The sequence below is a fragment of the Muntiacus reevesi genome, chromosome 11, assembly GCF_963930625.1.
Source record: "Muntiacus reevesi chromosome 11, mMunRee1.1, whole genome shotgun sequence".
Classification (NCBI taxonomy): Eukaryota; Metazoa; Chordata; class Mammalia; order Artiodactyla; family Cervidae; genus Muntiacus; species Muntiacus reevesi.
Genome location: NC_089259.1, coordinates 32,253,674 through 32,266,452, shown reverse-complemented (window position 1 = coordinate 32,266,452; position 12,779 = coordinate 32,253,674). Strand labels below are relative to the sequence as shown.

At 53.9% G+C, this 12,779-nt stretch overlaps 1 protein-coding gene across 4 annotated transcripts in view; it reads right to left on the bottom strand.

Annotated features, from left to right (window-relative positions):
- The window catches only part of SPATA13 (spermatogenesis associated 13), a 223,889-nt gene that overhangs the window by 14,841 nt on the left and 196,269 nt on the right, over positions 1-12,779 (bottom strand). For 3 of the 4 annotated variants that reach the window (XM_065901963.1, XM_065901965.1, XM_065901964.1), the window contains exons 5-6: positions 1,143-1,279; positions 255-434 (exon numbers count right to left, since the gene is read on the bottom strand). In XM_065901963.1, coding sequence (XP_065758035.1) covers positions 255-434; positions 1,143-1,279 — 317 coding nt within the window. Of the gene's footprint in view, positions 1-254; positions 435-1,142; positions 1,280-10,445; positions 10,644-12,779 lie in introns of those variants that run through there. The other variant, XM_065901966.1, reaches the window with a different exon arrangement.

The following is a 12,779-nucleotide window of genomic DNA, read 5'->3' as shown; positions in this document are numbered from 1 at the left end:
GGCGGTACCGGGCCTGGGCCCCCTGGTTTCCACTCCCCAGGATGGTCAGGAGGGCGGCAAGGATCCTGAGCCCGCAGGTGCCCAGCCGAGCATTGCAAATGCAGCAGCGATGCCAGCTGCCCAGCTGACTCCCGTGGACACTGCTCCACCACCCATCTGACCGCAGAGAGGTCTGGCTCAATGGGTGATAAGGAAAGAGTGGCCCGGGCACTGCACCTGCCCCGCCCTGCCGCTGGAAACAGGAGGTCACTCACCCGTACGAAGCTGGCCGGGAACCAGGCCTCCCTGTCTGCGCTGCGGCCCCACCACCAGTCCTTGTGCGAAGCCTCCAGGACCTGGATGACATCCCCCGCCTTGAAGCCCAGCTCCTGTTCGTCCATGGTCACGTGGTCCCACAGGGCCTCTGCGCAGACCACGCTGCCATCGCCGATCAGCTGGAAGGGAGAGGCGAGAGCTCAGCACCGAGCCGGGGGGGACCCTGAGCCCCCCAGCCCCCAAGCGCCCACATGGATGATGCTCAAGCACCTGATGTCACAGGACATGATGGGGGAAAGAACCAGGGGGGCACACTCACATGCTCTTAAAGGAACCCCTGAGCCCACTCAATCCATAAGTCAGTCACCCAACAAGTGAGACTGTCTGGACTGTTCACACTCCAGGGGATTTCTGAGCCTCCAAACAGGCTCCAAATGAGCTCCCAAGGTTTGAGGGGCTGCTGCAAAGACTTTTGTAAAAACAGGGCTAACAACGCAGAGGAGCAGAAAGAAGCCCGGAGAAAGGCGTGCTTCACTTTGGCTCTGCCACCTGCTAGCAGATCGCTTAGCCTCTTAGTCGCCAAGTGTTTGCCAAAACGTGGACAGTATCTAATGCTCGCTGCCCACAAGGGCTGTGAGAACTTTATAAAGGTAGGCAGGGCACTGCCTGGACTGAGAAAACCTTTCCAGGCGTCATGACGGCCTTCTGAATGGGAGGGACAGCTTTGGTTGTCTGCAACACTTAATCACATAAATTGCCCTTAAAAATGCCTAACTGGAGTTCTCAGTGTTAGACTATGTTCACTAAGAAATGACCAGAGAAACAAGTAGGAGTGGATTCTAGGCCTAGACACACCAGCCGCCGCCACGTGGAAGGGACCCCAGTACCTCGTTGATGGCTAGCTGCTCCCCGCCTGGCTGCAGGTATCGGGGGTTGGCCCGACACAGGTCCTCATAGCTGAAGTCCTCCTCGCTGCCGTTGTCGTCCACTAGGGCAGACGGCTCCGCACCTCCATCGGAAGAAACTGAGAGAGAGAGAGTGATGGTGTGGTTTAAAGGACGCAGCTAATGGCAAAAATATAAGGACAAAACCTGTGAGCTCTGAGAAAGCATCCTCATGGGAAAGTTGTCATTTTTTATCCTACCCAGAGTAAGAAACCATTAGAAAACATCTACTGAGCTATCATAATCCAAAGATAGCAGCTGACGCTAGGAGGAGCCAGGGCTTCATGTCCCAGTGGGTGGGAAGGGGACACTTCGGAGACCACTGCAGACAGTGATGTGCAGGGTTATTCCCTGAGTCAGGATACTGAGCAAACGTGTGATGTACTTGGAAATTTGTGTTCCAAAGTGGATGTAAAAGATGCAGTGTTTCTAAATAAGCTTGAGGAGGAAAACAAAGTTGAAAATTTATATATCTGTTCTGTTCTGTTCAGTCGCGTCCGACTCTTTGTGAACCCATGAACTGCAGCACGCCAGGCCTCCCTGTCCATCACCAACTCCCAGAGTCCACCCAAACCCATGTCCATTGAGTCGGTGATGCCATCCAACCATCTCATCCTCTGCCGTCCCCTTCTCCTCCTGCCCTCAGTCTTTAAGTGTCCTGTCGCCATGTTTCCCTGCAAGGCACAGTGTGTGCTGTTGAGTCAGGAGGTGCTGAGGGTATCCTAAGTGGAGCCAAGCAGCTGGGCTTCCTGGTCGTCCACACAGCAAAGGCTGGGGCTCACGTGTCACAGTTAGGAGTTACCCAGCACCTTCTGAAGATGGGGGCAGCGTTCAGGACGGACCACCTGGCCACTCTGATCTCCTTTCAGGATGGTGGACTCCTTGCCAAGGCTCATCTGTCACCGAGCATCCCTGTGAGAAGGACAGGGCCTCCTGGGAGAGGGGCCTGGCCCCTGACTGTGGACACACGTGGCTGCACTTGGGCACCACAACCTCGAACAAAGAGGGACTGGAGAGCAAGGAGGAGCCTGGGCAGGGGAGTGATGGGTCCCTGGCAATGCAGATAAAGAACAGGTGTTAAGAGTCTGAATTCAGGCCTGCCCACCTCCAGACAGGGAGCCCAACCAGGCACCCCGTCTCCCTGAGCCCCAATCCTTCTGTTGTAAACAGTAGTCTCTTTCTTTTTGGAGAAATAGATGAGATAATGTGTGTCAAGTCCGTAGCATCCTTGATTTGTGATTGGAACTCGCTAACAGGAGTCACTGTGGTGAGGACATCCATGTTGGTGGGCTGGGACGCACAAGAGCGACTTGGCCACAGCTTGAAGGGGGTGTGGGGGGTGTGGGCAGGAGACCAGTTGCGGGAGATGGGTCAACTGCAGCAGGAGGGACCACCATTCTCCATCAGACAGACGGCTGGAGGGCGGGGACGGGGTGTGAAATTCAACGACATGTGAGTCCAGGTAACAAGGGGGCAACAAAGAGGATCAAGTCTACCTGGTTCAGAAAATCCCAGGTCACTGGGAGAATTAATGGGAAAGGGAGTCAGGAGAGGAGCTGCGGTGGGGGCAGGAGGAGGAAGATTGGCCGGTGATGGCGGAGGGAGAGCCCTGATGATTCTTCAAGGACCCACCAGCTGGCATTTCCAATCACTTCACCCTCAGGGACAGGTCTATTTCTAAACTGTAGAAAATGTTTTTAAAAATGAGATTTTTGAAAGTTATTTTTAACTTTTTAAAAGTGAGATATTTCCTGTTCCTTACTTTGTACCAAGTCTTCGTGACCTGAGTGCATCTTACATCCCCAGCCCATCCCTCTGGACAGGCCATGATGCAGGTGCCCTGCGGACACCTGTCTATCCAGGGCCGGGCTCCAGCTCTCCTCTGCCCTTCCCTCCAACCCTGCCGCTTGCTCAGGGCACACCTCCCACGGTGCCTGCTGTGTGTGTGTGTGTGTGTGCGCGCGTGCGTCTGTGCGCACATGTGCATGTGTGTGTGTGCCGTGTGGTCACCCCTGCCCTGTGCTGTGTCTTAGTGCTCTGCGGTCTTTTTGGGGTGTGTCCAGGAGTTGGGGAGAGGACCTGGAGGAGGCAGACACACCTGCTCTAGGCACACGAGTCTCTTATCAGACACCAAGGAGGCAGCAGCGAGCCTGCAGCCCGTCTCCTACAGAGCCCTCGGGGAGCTGCCTGACCATAGCGCGGCATTCACAGCTGACTAGGGAGGGGGGACCACACCACCCCAGGTCTGTCAGAGCCCCTCGTCCTTCTCCCCTCGCAATCTTAACTGCCTTCGGGATCTTAAAGCCCCTTCTAAGTCAATGGCCCCCTGTGCTTCTGTATTACGGTTCACACGTATTTCAGGGAGTGGGGTTTCTCCAGTGTCTGGACGGGAGGGGTGGGGGCACATTCTGACGTTCTGTCTGCACAGAGCAGGGTTCCTGTCACCCCACACTCCTGCCTTTGTGAGGGTTTCCCTTCTGAGGTTAGAACTTCTTGAGGGAACAGGCGGAGTATCTTCTTGTACCTCAGCACCCAGTGTAACCCCTGGCATGCAGAAGGCACTCAAAAATGCAGACTGCTGGTGAGGGAACTCAGGCTCCCAGGAGTTTAACTCCTCCTCTGGGGGCACAAGGGTCGGTGGAGGCTGAATACACACCCAGGTCTCTCTGCCTACCATCCCCACCACCCTCTCCAGCCACACCCTATGCGGATCCAAGGCCGACTTCTGAAAACACAGTTCCCTCGTGTACACGAGAACCCCAGAGCAGCGACCAACTGCCTCAGTGCAGATTCCTCTGCAGGGAAGCCCCATTCCTTGCCAGTTAAATGCCCCCCCCCGCCCCCGCCGAGTCCACCCCGCTGGGCAGACCTCCCCGAGCCCACCCGCTCACCAGTGTCGCCTTCTCACCGAGGCCTGTGTGGCACCTGCAGACCCAGGTTCACACGGGGCCTTTCCTGGAGGTTACTCTGTGACCCTCTTTCTTGCCTGGTTTGCAGTGGTGACTTTTTATTTAGGGCTGTTTTGCATGATGTGAATCTACTACCGATTCTCAAAATGCACTTCCGCAAAATTAGGAGAGATGAATACATTCTAATAATGAAAGAGGAACCTTAATTAATTAGCGTCCTTCTTTCCTTCCTTTAGTGGTAAAACACACATAGGACAGGCCGTCCCGGCCATTTATAAGTGTACACTTCAGCAGTGTTGACTACATGCACACGGTTGTGTGACCAACCCCAGAACTTTCTCATCTTGCAAAACTGACACTCTGGCCCCACTGAACACTGACGCCCCCATTCCCTGGCAACGAGCCTTCCGCCTTGTTTCTGAGCACTTCACACCCTTCACTGAGTGATGTCCCACAATGATTTTGTAGCGGGCTTATTCCCTTCAGTACCATGTCCTCGAGGTTCACCCATGTAGTTGCCTGTATCCGATTTCCTTCTACTGCACCTGATACCGAGCTTTCTTCATCCATCCAAACGTCCAGGTGTGTTTGGGGTGCTTCCGCCTCTTGAACACAGCTAGCTGTGCGAACACCTCCTCCAGGTCCTGCTCTGGATTCTCCTGGATGTGTGTTCGGAGGTGGGATGACCGGGTCATGTGGAAATTCTACTTAGCTTTCTGAGGTCCCTGCACGCTGCTCCCCACGGTGGTTGCGCTGCTCTATGTCCCAACAGGAACACTCAGGCTTCCAAGTCTCCAAGTCCTCACCAGCGGCATCATTTCTTTTATTGAGTAAGTTATTTTTGTTCAGTCGCTCAGTCATGTCCAACCCTCTGTGACCCCATGGACTGCAGCATGCCAGGCTTACCTGTCTTCACCATCCCTGAGTTTGCTCAAACTTGTGTCCATTGAGTCGGTGATGCCATCTTAACCATCTCATCCTCTGTCATCCCCTTCTCCTCCTGTCTTCAATTTTTCCCAGCATCAGGGTCTTTTCAATGAGTCCACTCTCTGCATCAGGTGACCAAAGCATTGGAGCTTCAGCTTCAGCATCAGTCCTTCCAATGAATGCTCAGGGTTGTTGAATAAGTAGGTGTGTGAAAGTTATGTTCGAAAAGGATCTTGTGAACGGTGAACAAAGACGGTTGCAAACTGAAACGGAAACCTCGACCCCTAAGACAGAGGAATCTGAGATGGGACATGCTTGCTCCTCTGTCCACTGCGCCCTCACAGCTGCGGCCACGCCCAGAGAGGTCATCCTTCGGGTCTAAAAGACCTGCACACTCATGACAGCACACATGCCTGCAGGGACAACTCTGGGACAGTGGAGCAACCATGTGCAGACATTCTACACGCGCGTAATGTGAACCACCCGTGCTTGCTTAATCGTCACGGTCAACGTCCCCTGGAAAGGCAGGCATCCCAGGACTCCAGGGGCTGTGCCAGGTGGACCACCTCCCCCCTCACCCGCCCATCCCTCACACAGCCTCATCCTAAGATTCAGACCCGAATTCTTGCCTCCCCCAGGCTCTGCTTGCTTCCTGCATGCACCGATCTGAGGAAACCCCATCCACCCTTTCAGCCCTGGCCCAGCTCAGCTTCAGGAATATCCAGAAGAGACCACTGTGGCCAAAGCGGACGTGCCTTCACAGTCAGGACTGCTGCAAACACGGTAGAGACCATGTGAGCTTAGACACAAACACCAACGAAGAGCAGTCTCCACGCCCCCTGGGAGGGTGACAACTTCTGTCCTGACCTGGATTTCACATCTGTGAGGAACAAAACCTGGCAACGGGCCCTCCAGGCGAGTTTTCAGGACAGGACATGTCAATACCACCACCGATGGAGAACCTCGGACTGTAATACACGCCAAGGACAAGGCCCTCCCACAGGACCCCAAGTCTCCCTCACAGCACACAGGCCCCCACCCCTGTCCCAGGGGGAGTTTTTCTCAGGACACAGGTCTCCCCCATCTGGCCTAATTTTGCAGATTTAAGGACTTTTGCTGAGAGTGACAGAATTTCGAAAGCACAAGAGCTTGCTGGGGTCCCAGCCAGGCCCTGGCCCGAACTTCCCCGAGACTGCCTTTCTCTTACCTGTGACACAGGGCTGGGGAGGGCAGGTGACAGGCGAGAGGAAGGTAACAGCTGACACGGTGGGAGTCATAACTGGGCACCTGCCTTGCGGGCCACACGGGTGTGGACACTCAGCACCCAACGGGCAGAGCACTCCACAGAGGGCTCCCACTAAAACACAGGTCACTTCAGGAAAATTCCTGCACTTGGAATAATCCATTAAAAACACACATTTTAGGAAACCTGCTGACCCCTCAGGCTTCCTCGGGTTGGAGATAAACTGTTCTCATTTCCCGTCTTTCCCATCTGAAGAGCAAAGCAGCAAACCTGGACGGGTGGGCAGGTAGCCTATGCTCAGAGCCCAGGGTGGACTTGACAGGGTGCTGCTGCTACAGGGGGCTGGTCCACCGGCCACATCCCTGCACCCAGGGCGGCCCCTGAGCCATGAGATGCCAGAGAGGGTGCAAACATGGACACAGGGGGCTTCAATGTCAGAACCACCCTCCCGCTGACCTCAGGGCCACACCCCTCAGGGGTCCCCGAACACCCAGGGTCCATGGCTTCTCATCCTGGGCTGGGGGTGAGGGTAGGGAGGGTTCAGAAAAACACAGACTCTGGCGCTGGGCCAGAGAGCCAGGTCCTCCAGCGGGTGGGGGCGGGGGGAGGAGCAGAAGGGGGCGTTTGCCGAGAATCTCTTTCCGGAGCTCTCTTTACATGCGATTCTGACACCACGGGTGCCCAAGCTCGACTTCCTCAACCCCAGTGCAGGGACCTGCCCTGGGATGTGTGCTGTGAGACTCGTCTATGCAGTGAGACAGGCTGGAGGGCAGTGGGCTCAGATCTGGCTGCTTCAACACCTTGGCTTCAGCCACTCTGTGCCAGACAGTGTTCCCTGCTCTCAGCAAAAAAAGGACACAGTCCTTCGGTCCACCCTGACCTCTCCACCTGGAGCGACGCCCCAACCCAGAAAGCCCATAAGTTCCCCCACCTCCTTCCGGGCGCTGAGCTCTCTCTCCCTGGTGAGGGGTGAGGTGGGGACTTCGCGCTCCTGCCTACATTCCCCATTCCCCCGCCACTGACCAACCCCCAGTCAGTAGGAACAGTCTCTGCCTCTCACGTCCTAGAAGCCTATCAGATTTACCCCCTTTAAAATGCTCACCATATTTACACTGTCCTTATAATTCATCGGCTTCACTGTAACACACCCCTGAGCTGTTCTGAGTCCTCATATCCACCCCTCCTGCCCCAGCGCTGTCCTCGAGAGACCAAGAAGCCCATGCTGGTCAGCGTCAGCTCACGCCTAGTTACAGAAGACACCCTTCCCATTCAGGGCTCAACCTGACACCATCAGGACGGCCCCCTTATGCCTCACCTAGACTTTCAAACCATTCCACACACAGGGCAGTGCTCTGTGAGTCTTCTAAACACAACGATGATAATACAGTCAAAAAGGGCAGCTGACTTGGACGTGCTGCCCTCCACTGATAAACCCTTCATGATGCCCACGGGTCTCCTGGAAATGCCCCTCCCAGGACAGAACTTCATGTCTGGATTAGACGTGGGGCCTTGCTACCCTTGATGCCCGAGCAGTGACAAGGGTCACACCAAGATAGAGCTTCATTTATACCAAAGCCCCCAGAACCTCCCCATTTATACCAGTCCCCCCTCCGAACTGATTCCTTAGAAAAGACTCTGAAGAGTTGGGAGTTGGTGATGGACAGGGAAGCCTGGCATGCTGCAGTCCGTGGGGTTGCAAAGAGTAGGGCACGACTGAGTGACTGAACTGAACTGATACCAAACCCCCAGGTGCCCAGTTCCTATAAATGGTTTAGAAAGCTTTGGCTCAAACCATGTGTGAGTATTTTTACTTCTCGATTTAAAGGCAGGTCGTGCCCTGGGCATCCTCCATGCTCTGTACCCCCTGGGGAGGGGCCCTTAGAGCCCTGAGGTGGGTGGGCTGGGGTTGGGCCTCTGTGCTCCTGGGGGCCCAGAGGCGGGACAGTCTCATCCCCCGGTGCAGCCCTGGGTTTAGGCTCTGGGTCTCTCAGTGTCCTGCCACAAGCCTTGGGTTCTCCCCTGGGCTGGTCCCTTGGCATCTCTCTCCCCTCAGCAAGCTGCTACTGCTCCTCAGGCTCAGCTCTGACGGTGGCTGCCCGGGCCTCTGGCTGCGCCCCACTCCTCCACTGGGCGCCCCGGCAGCTCATGCCCACTGCACCCCTCTGGGCTCCTGGCATTGCCTCGTAGGCAGGCTGCACCACCTTGGGAAGGAACCCGGCTGCTTTCACCACATCCCCGGGATAAACTCCATGTGTACCAGGCCCTGCGCTGGAAGCGTCCTGGAACCATCACTGTCTGTCAACACAGGAGCAAACTGTGGCTCCCAGAGGTGAAGGAACTGCTCCCCAGTCGTGGGGCTGGAGTTCAAGTCCTGGTCTGTCCGGCTCCAAAGCAAGCCTGCCGGGCACCTGCCTGGGGCCTCGGCCTCGCTAATCACGACCACAGGGCAGGAGTGCTAACCGCCCACCCTCCCCACCCTCTCCCGCCAGATCTTCCACTGGGGGACTGCCAGACTGTCTCTCAGGGTCCCCTGCCCACTCGGGGCTCTCATCTGAGACAGAATGCCCCCAATAAGCAAGCTCTCTACTTGATTCTCTGCTGTTGCATCTGCGGTCATTTCCATCACGTTTACACACACACACACTTGGCACAGTGGGTACATCAGAAACAGTGCTGGGAACACACAGAACCATCAGGAAGAGAGACGACCCCAGCAGAGCCCGCACCTTCCTTCGCTTGGCAGCCAGGCTCAAAAGTGGGCAGGGCGGGAGCCTGGAGCCCGAGGGCACTCGGGGAAGGAGGGCGCAGACCCCTCACAGGAGGCCTGGCCAGTTGCACCTCCCAGAGTGTTGGGCTCAGCACAAGGGCTGAACCCAGCTTCTCTTGGCCTCCACACACACACACACACACACACACACACACACACACACACACACACACGCACGTGGGAGGGAGGACCGGGCCCTGTGCCCGCCCGAGGTGGAGGAATGCAGGGGGCGGGCTCCATCGGCCGGCTGCCCTGGGGTAAACACAAGCGCACCCCCAGCCCAGGAGGCCGGCAGGCAGCCAGCTCTCCTCCACGTAGGACCTGGGGCCACCAGCCACTCAGTGACAGGCACAGCCACTCGGCGGGCAGGCCTGAGCCCTGAATGCAGAAACCACTGGGCCACTTGTTTTTTTTTTAATTCTGAATTTGCGTCAGTGAAGCCCTCACCACAGCCCTGTCTGTGCTCGGCCAGCACAGGGAGCCAGTGGAAACAGGGAAGGCCAGCAAGAAGCACAGGGTACTCAGTGCACTGCGGGGAGGCCCACGCTGCCCTCCGGCTGTCACCTGTAATTCCCATTCATTCCAGGGTGAGCGACTGGAATTCATTTTAGACAAAAACTGAGACAGGACTCTTTTTCTTTTTTAAGCATCCTATTGCATGATGTGTAGCAGTCAGCCAGAATGATTTCCATGAAGCATTTACTCCTTTAAAAGAATACGTGAGTTCCAGGTGATAACCTCCTAGTGTGAGAGAACAACCTTTCTAGTTCACCTAGGAACTAGTCTAGTGACAACACTCACAAAAACACTGCAAAGCAACAATGAAATAAAGCCCCAAACAATAACCAAGTCCTGGGTAGTAACACTTTTTGCAAACAGTCGACTATTTTTCCAAAGTCAATTTATACCGTTAAACCTCACACACTCCAAATTAGCAAGGAACACCGTTACGGACCCCAACAACAATCCTCTGAATAAAGAAGTTTCATGTAACAGAAGCAAAGCCTAGCACGACAAGAACCAGATCTATAACTCATAAAAAACAATCCACGTTTGACTCTTGCTATTTTCTAATTCATACCAACGGCTGCATAACTCAAACCAGTCTCTGATTTACTGGGTCCACAGCTAGAACTTTTGAAATGAGTTTGAGCAAACTCTGGGAGATAGTGAAGGAAAGGGAAGCCTGGCGTGCTGCAGTCCATGGGGTCACAAAAAGTCAGACATCACTGAGTGACTGAAGAACAACAACAGCTACAACTGCCCTCAGGACACCAGGTCCGGACAAAAGACTCGCTCAGACACACGCACACACAACCTGACAACAGGCAGCAGACAGAGCCCTGCAACTTGCAAGAACAGAGAGAGGATTCAGCAACATAGCCAGTCTGCACACATACCTGGGTGAAGGCTCTCCAGACTCCAGAATCTTCCCATTTCCCCCCTCGCCACCATCCTGGTGTATGGGAAACAGCCGCGTTCAAAGCAGGGCTGTGGGGTGACTGAGCATCGCAGAGGATCACACAGGCTCTGGCTGCGGAAACGCAGAAAGCGCTTATTCACTGCTGACGCCTCTGCCCGCCTGGCCAGAGCCTCACAGCTCACAGCGCCCGCGGGCGGCTGAGCTTGCAGCCCAGACAGGACGGCGGGGAGGGAAGTCTAAACTCAGGCCAGACAGCTGGCCAGAAACCTATCAGGAGCCCCCGGAGCCTCCGATGCTAGTGACAGCAAGGCGCCTGCTGCTTTTCATTATAACCCAGAAGCCTGACCGCCAGAGAGTTTGCAAGATGTGAGCTATCACACATAGGACGGATAGACAGCAAGTCCTACTGCAGAGCACGGGGAACTACATTCAACATCCTGTGACAGACCACAGTGGAAGAGAGTATGAAAAAGAATGCATATAGTAATACGTATAACTGAGTCACTTTCCTGTACAGCAGAAATCAACACAACATTATAAATCAACAATGCTCCAAATAAAAAAGAAATAAAAGGGCTCAGGAAAAAAAAAAAAAAAAGGACCTATTTCACGGGGGAAGAAGCACAGAGGTCACTAGGTTCAAACTGTAGTTGGGATTCCACGCTCTGGTGTGCCAAAACCTTCAGCTTTGACATCACATTTACAATAACTGCAAATCTGCGAACTCACTTTAAGAGAGATTTTGTTTAAAAAATGTGTATGTATATGTGTGAATATGTATGCCTTCTATATAAAAAGCATATGCATATCTTTTACTGTATAAAGTACCTGTTCTCTGTAGTGCGGAAAATTGTTCTTTCTTTGAAGAGGCTCTCTCTAGAGGACGCGGGCCACTTATTTCCTCTCTCATTTTTGTTTTTTTCCCGTTGTCTACAGTGAGCAAGTCCTATTGTGAAACGACACCTACTAACAAACGGCTTCCTTCCAGTTCCTCAGGACAGGAAGATGCTAACTTTTTACCTTCACGAGTAAGGAGATGACACGCGCAGAGTAGTGATCATGTGGTCGTCCCCCAATAGATGGCTGAAAACTGAGCACATGTGTGCAGGCTCTGGGGTGGCGGACCCCCCATCTCACTCCACCAGCTCAGACCTTCAGGGGCTCGTGTCTGGTCTGTACAGTGGGGACAGCCAGCCTCCCACAATGCTCCCAGGTTCCTGAGAACGTGTGGGGATTAACAAACAGGACTGGAGCTGCTCTCACAACCTGAGTCTGTAATCACTGGCCGGTTCCCAGACTCCACAGCACGAGGGGTCAATGGGCAGAGCTGCAATGTCAGCTGAGACACCCACCCTGACCACATGCTTCCCCAGAGGCTTTTCTTATCCTTAATTATCTGCGGCTGTTTCTACTGACTCAGGGCATCCCACTCTTAAATCCGGCTAAGGCTTCAATAAACTACAAAGAGGCAAAACTTGCACACATATGAGCACACGCATACACGCACACACACTACACTCACAAAACTAGACTGGATTCAAATCTATCCCATGCAAATATATATATATTTTTAAATATTTTTTTATTTGTCTGTGCCAGGTCTGGTCTATATGGGGGATCTGGTTCCCTGACCAGGGATTGAACCCCAACTCCCTGTATTGGGAGCTCGGAGTCTTAGCCATTGGACCACTAGGGAAGTACCCCCTTGCAAATACTTTTTAAAAATGAATTAAAAGAGTCAAATTTTTAAAAACGATTAAAAGACAGTCATTCACTAGGAGTGTATATATCCTTAATCAAGGCAGTGCTTCATTGCAGGAGGGACTCAAAAGACTCCTCGAGGTTGCTTCTCAGAGCAGCTCACTGTCTAAGAAGTAAGGTTGCTTCCCACAGGCTCCAAGTCCAGATTACGACACCCGTGTCACCTTGCTTAACACAGAATGTCCCATAAGGCCACAAAACCCTCGTTTCACAGTAACGTGTACTACCAACTCCAAAGGCTGTGGTCCAGGGGCCAGCAGCACAGGGTGACCAGGGCGCTGGTGGGAAGTGAACTCTTGGGGCCCCATCCCGGCCCGTGGAATCAGAGCCTGACTCGGGTCTGAGAAGTGTTAATTCAGAAATGAGTGAAGCCCATGGAACGCAAGGGTGGACCTGGTTTTAATGAAGAAGTGAAACGCTGAATGCTGAGACACAAAGCAGGGAAATGTAGGGACTCATTCTGATGAGAACACTTTCTAACGGAGACTGAAATCCAGCAGGAGGCAAAGGAAATCCAGAGTGCTTTCATTTTCTTAAAAAAATAATTTTT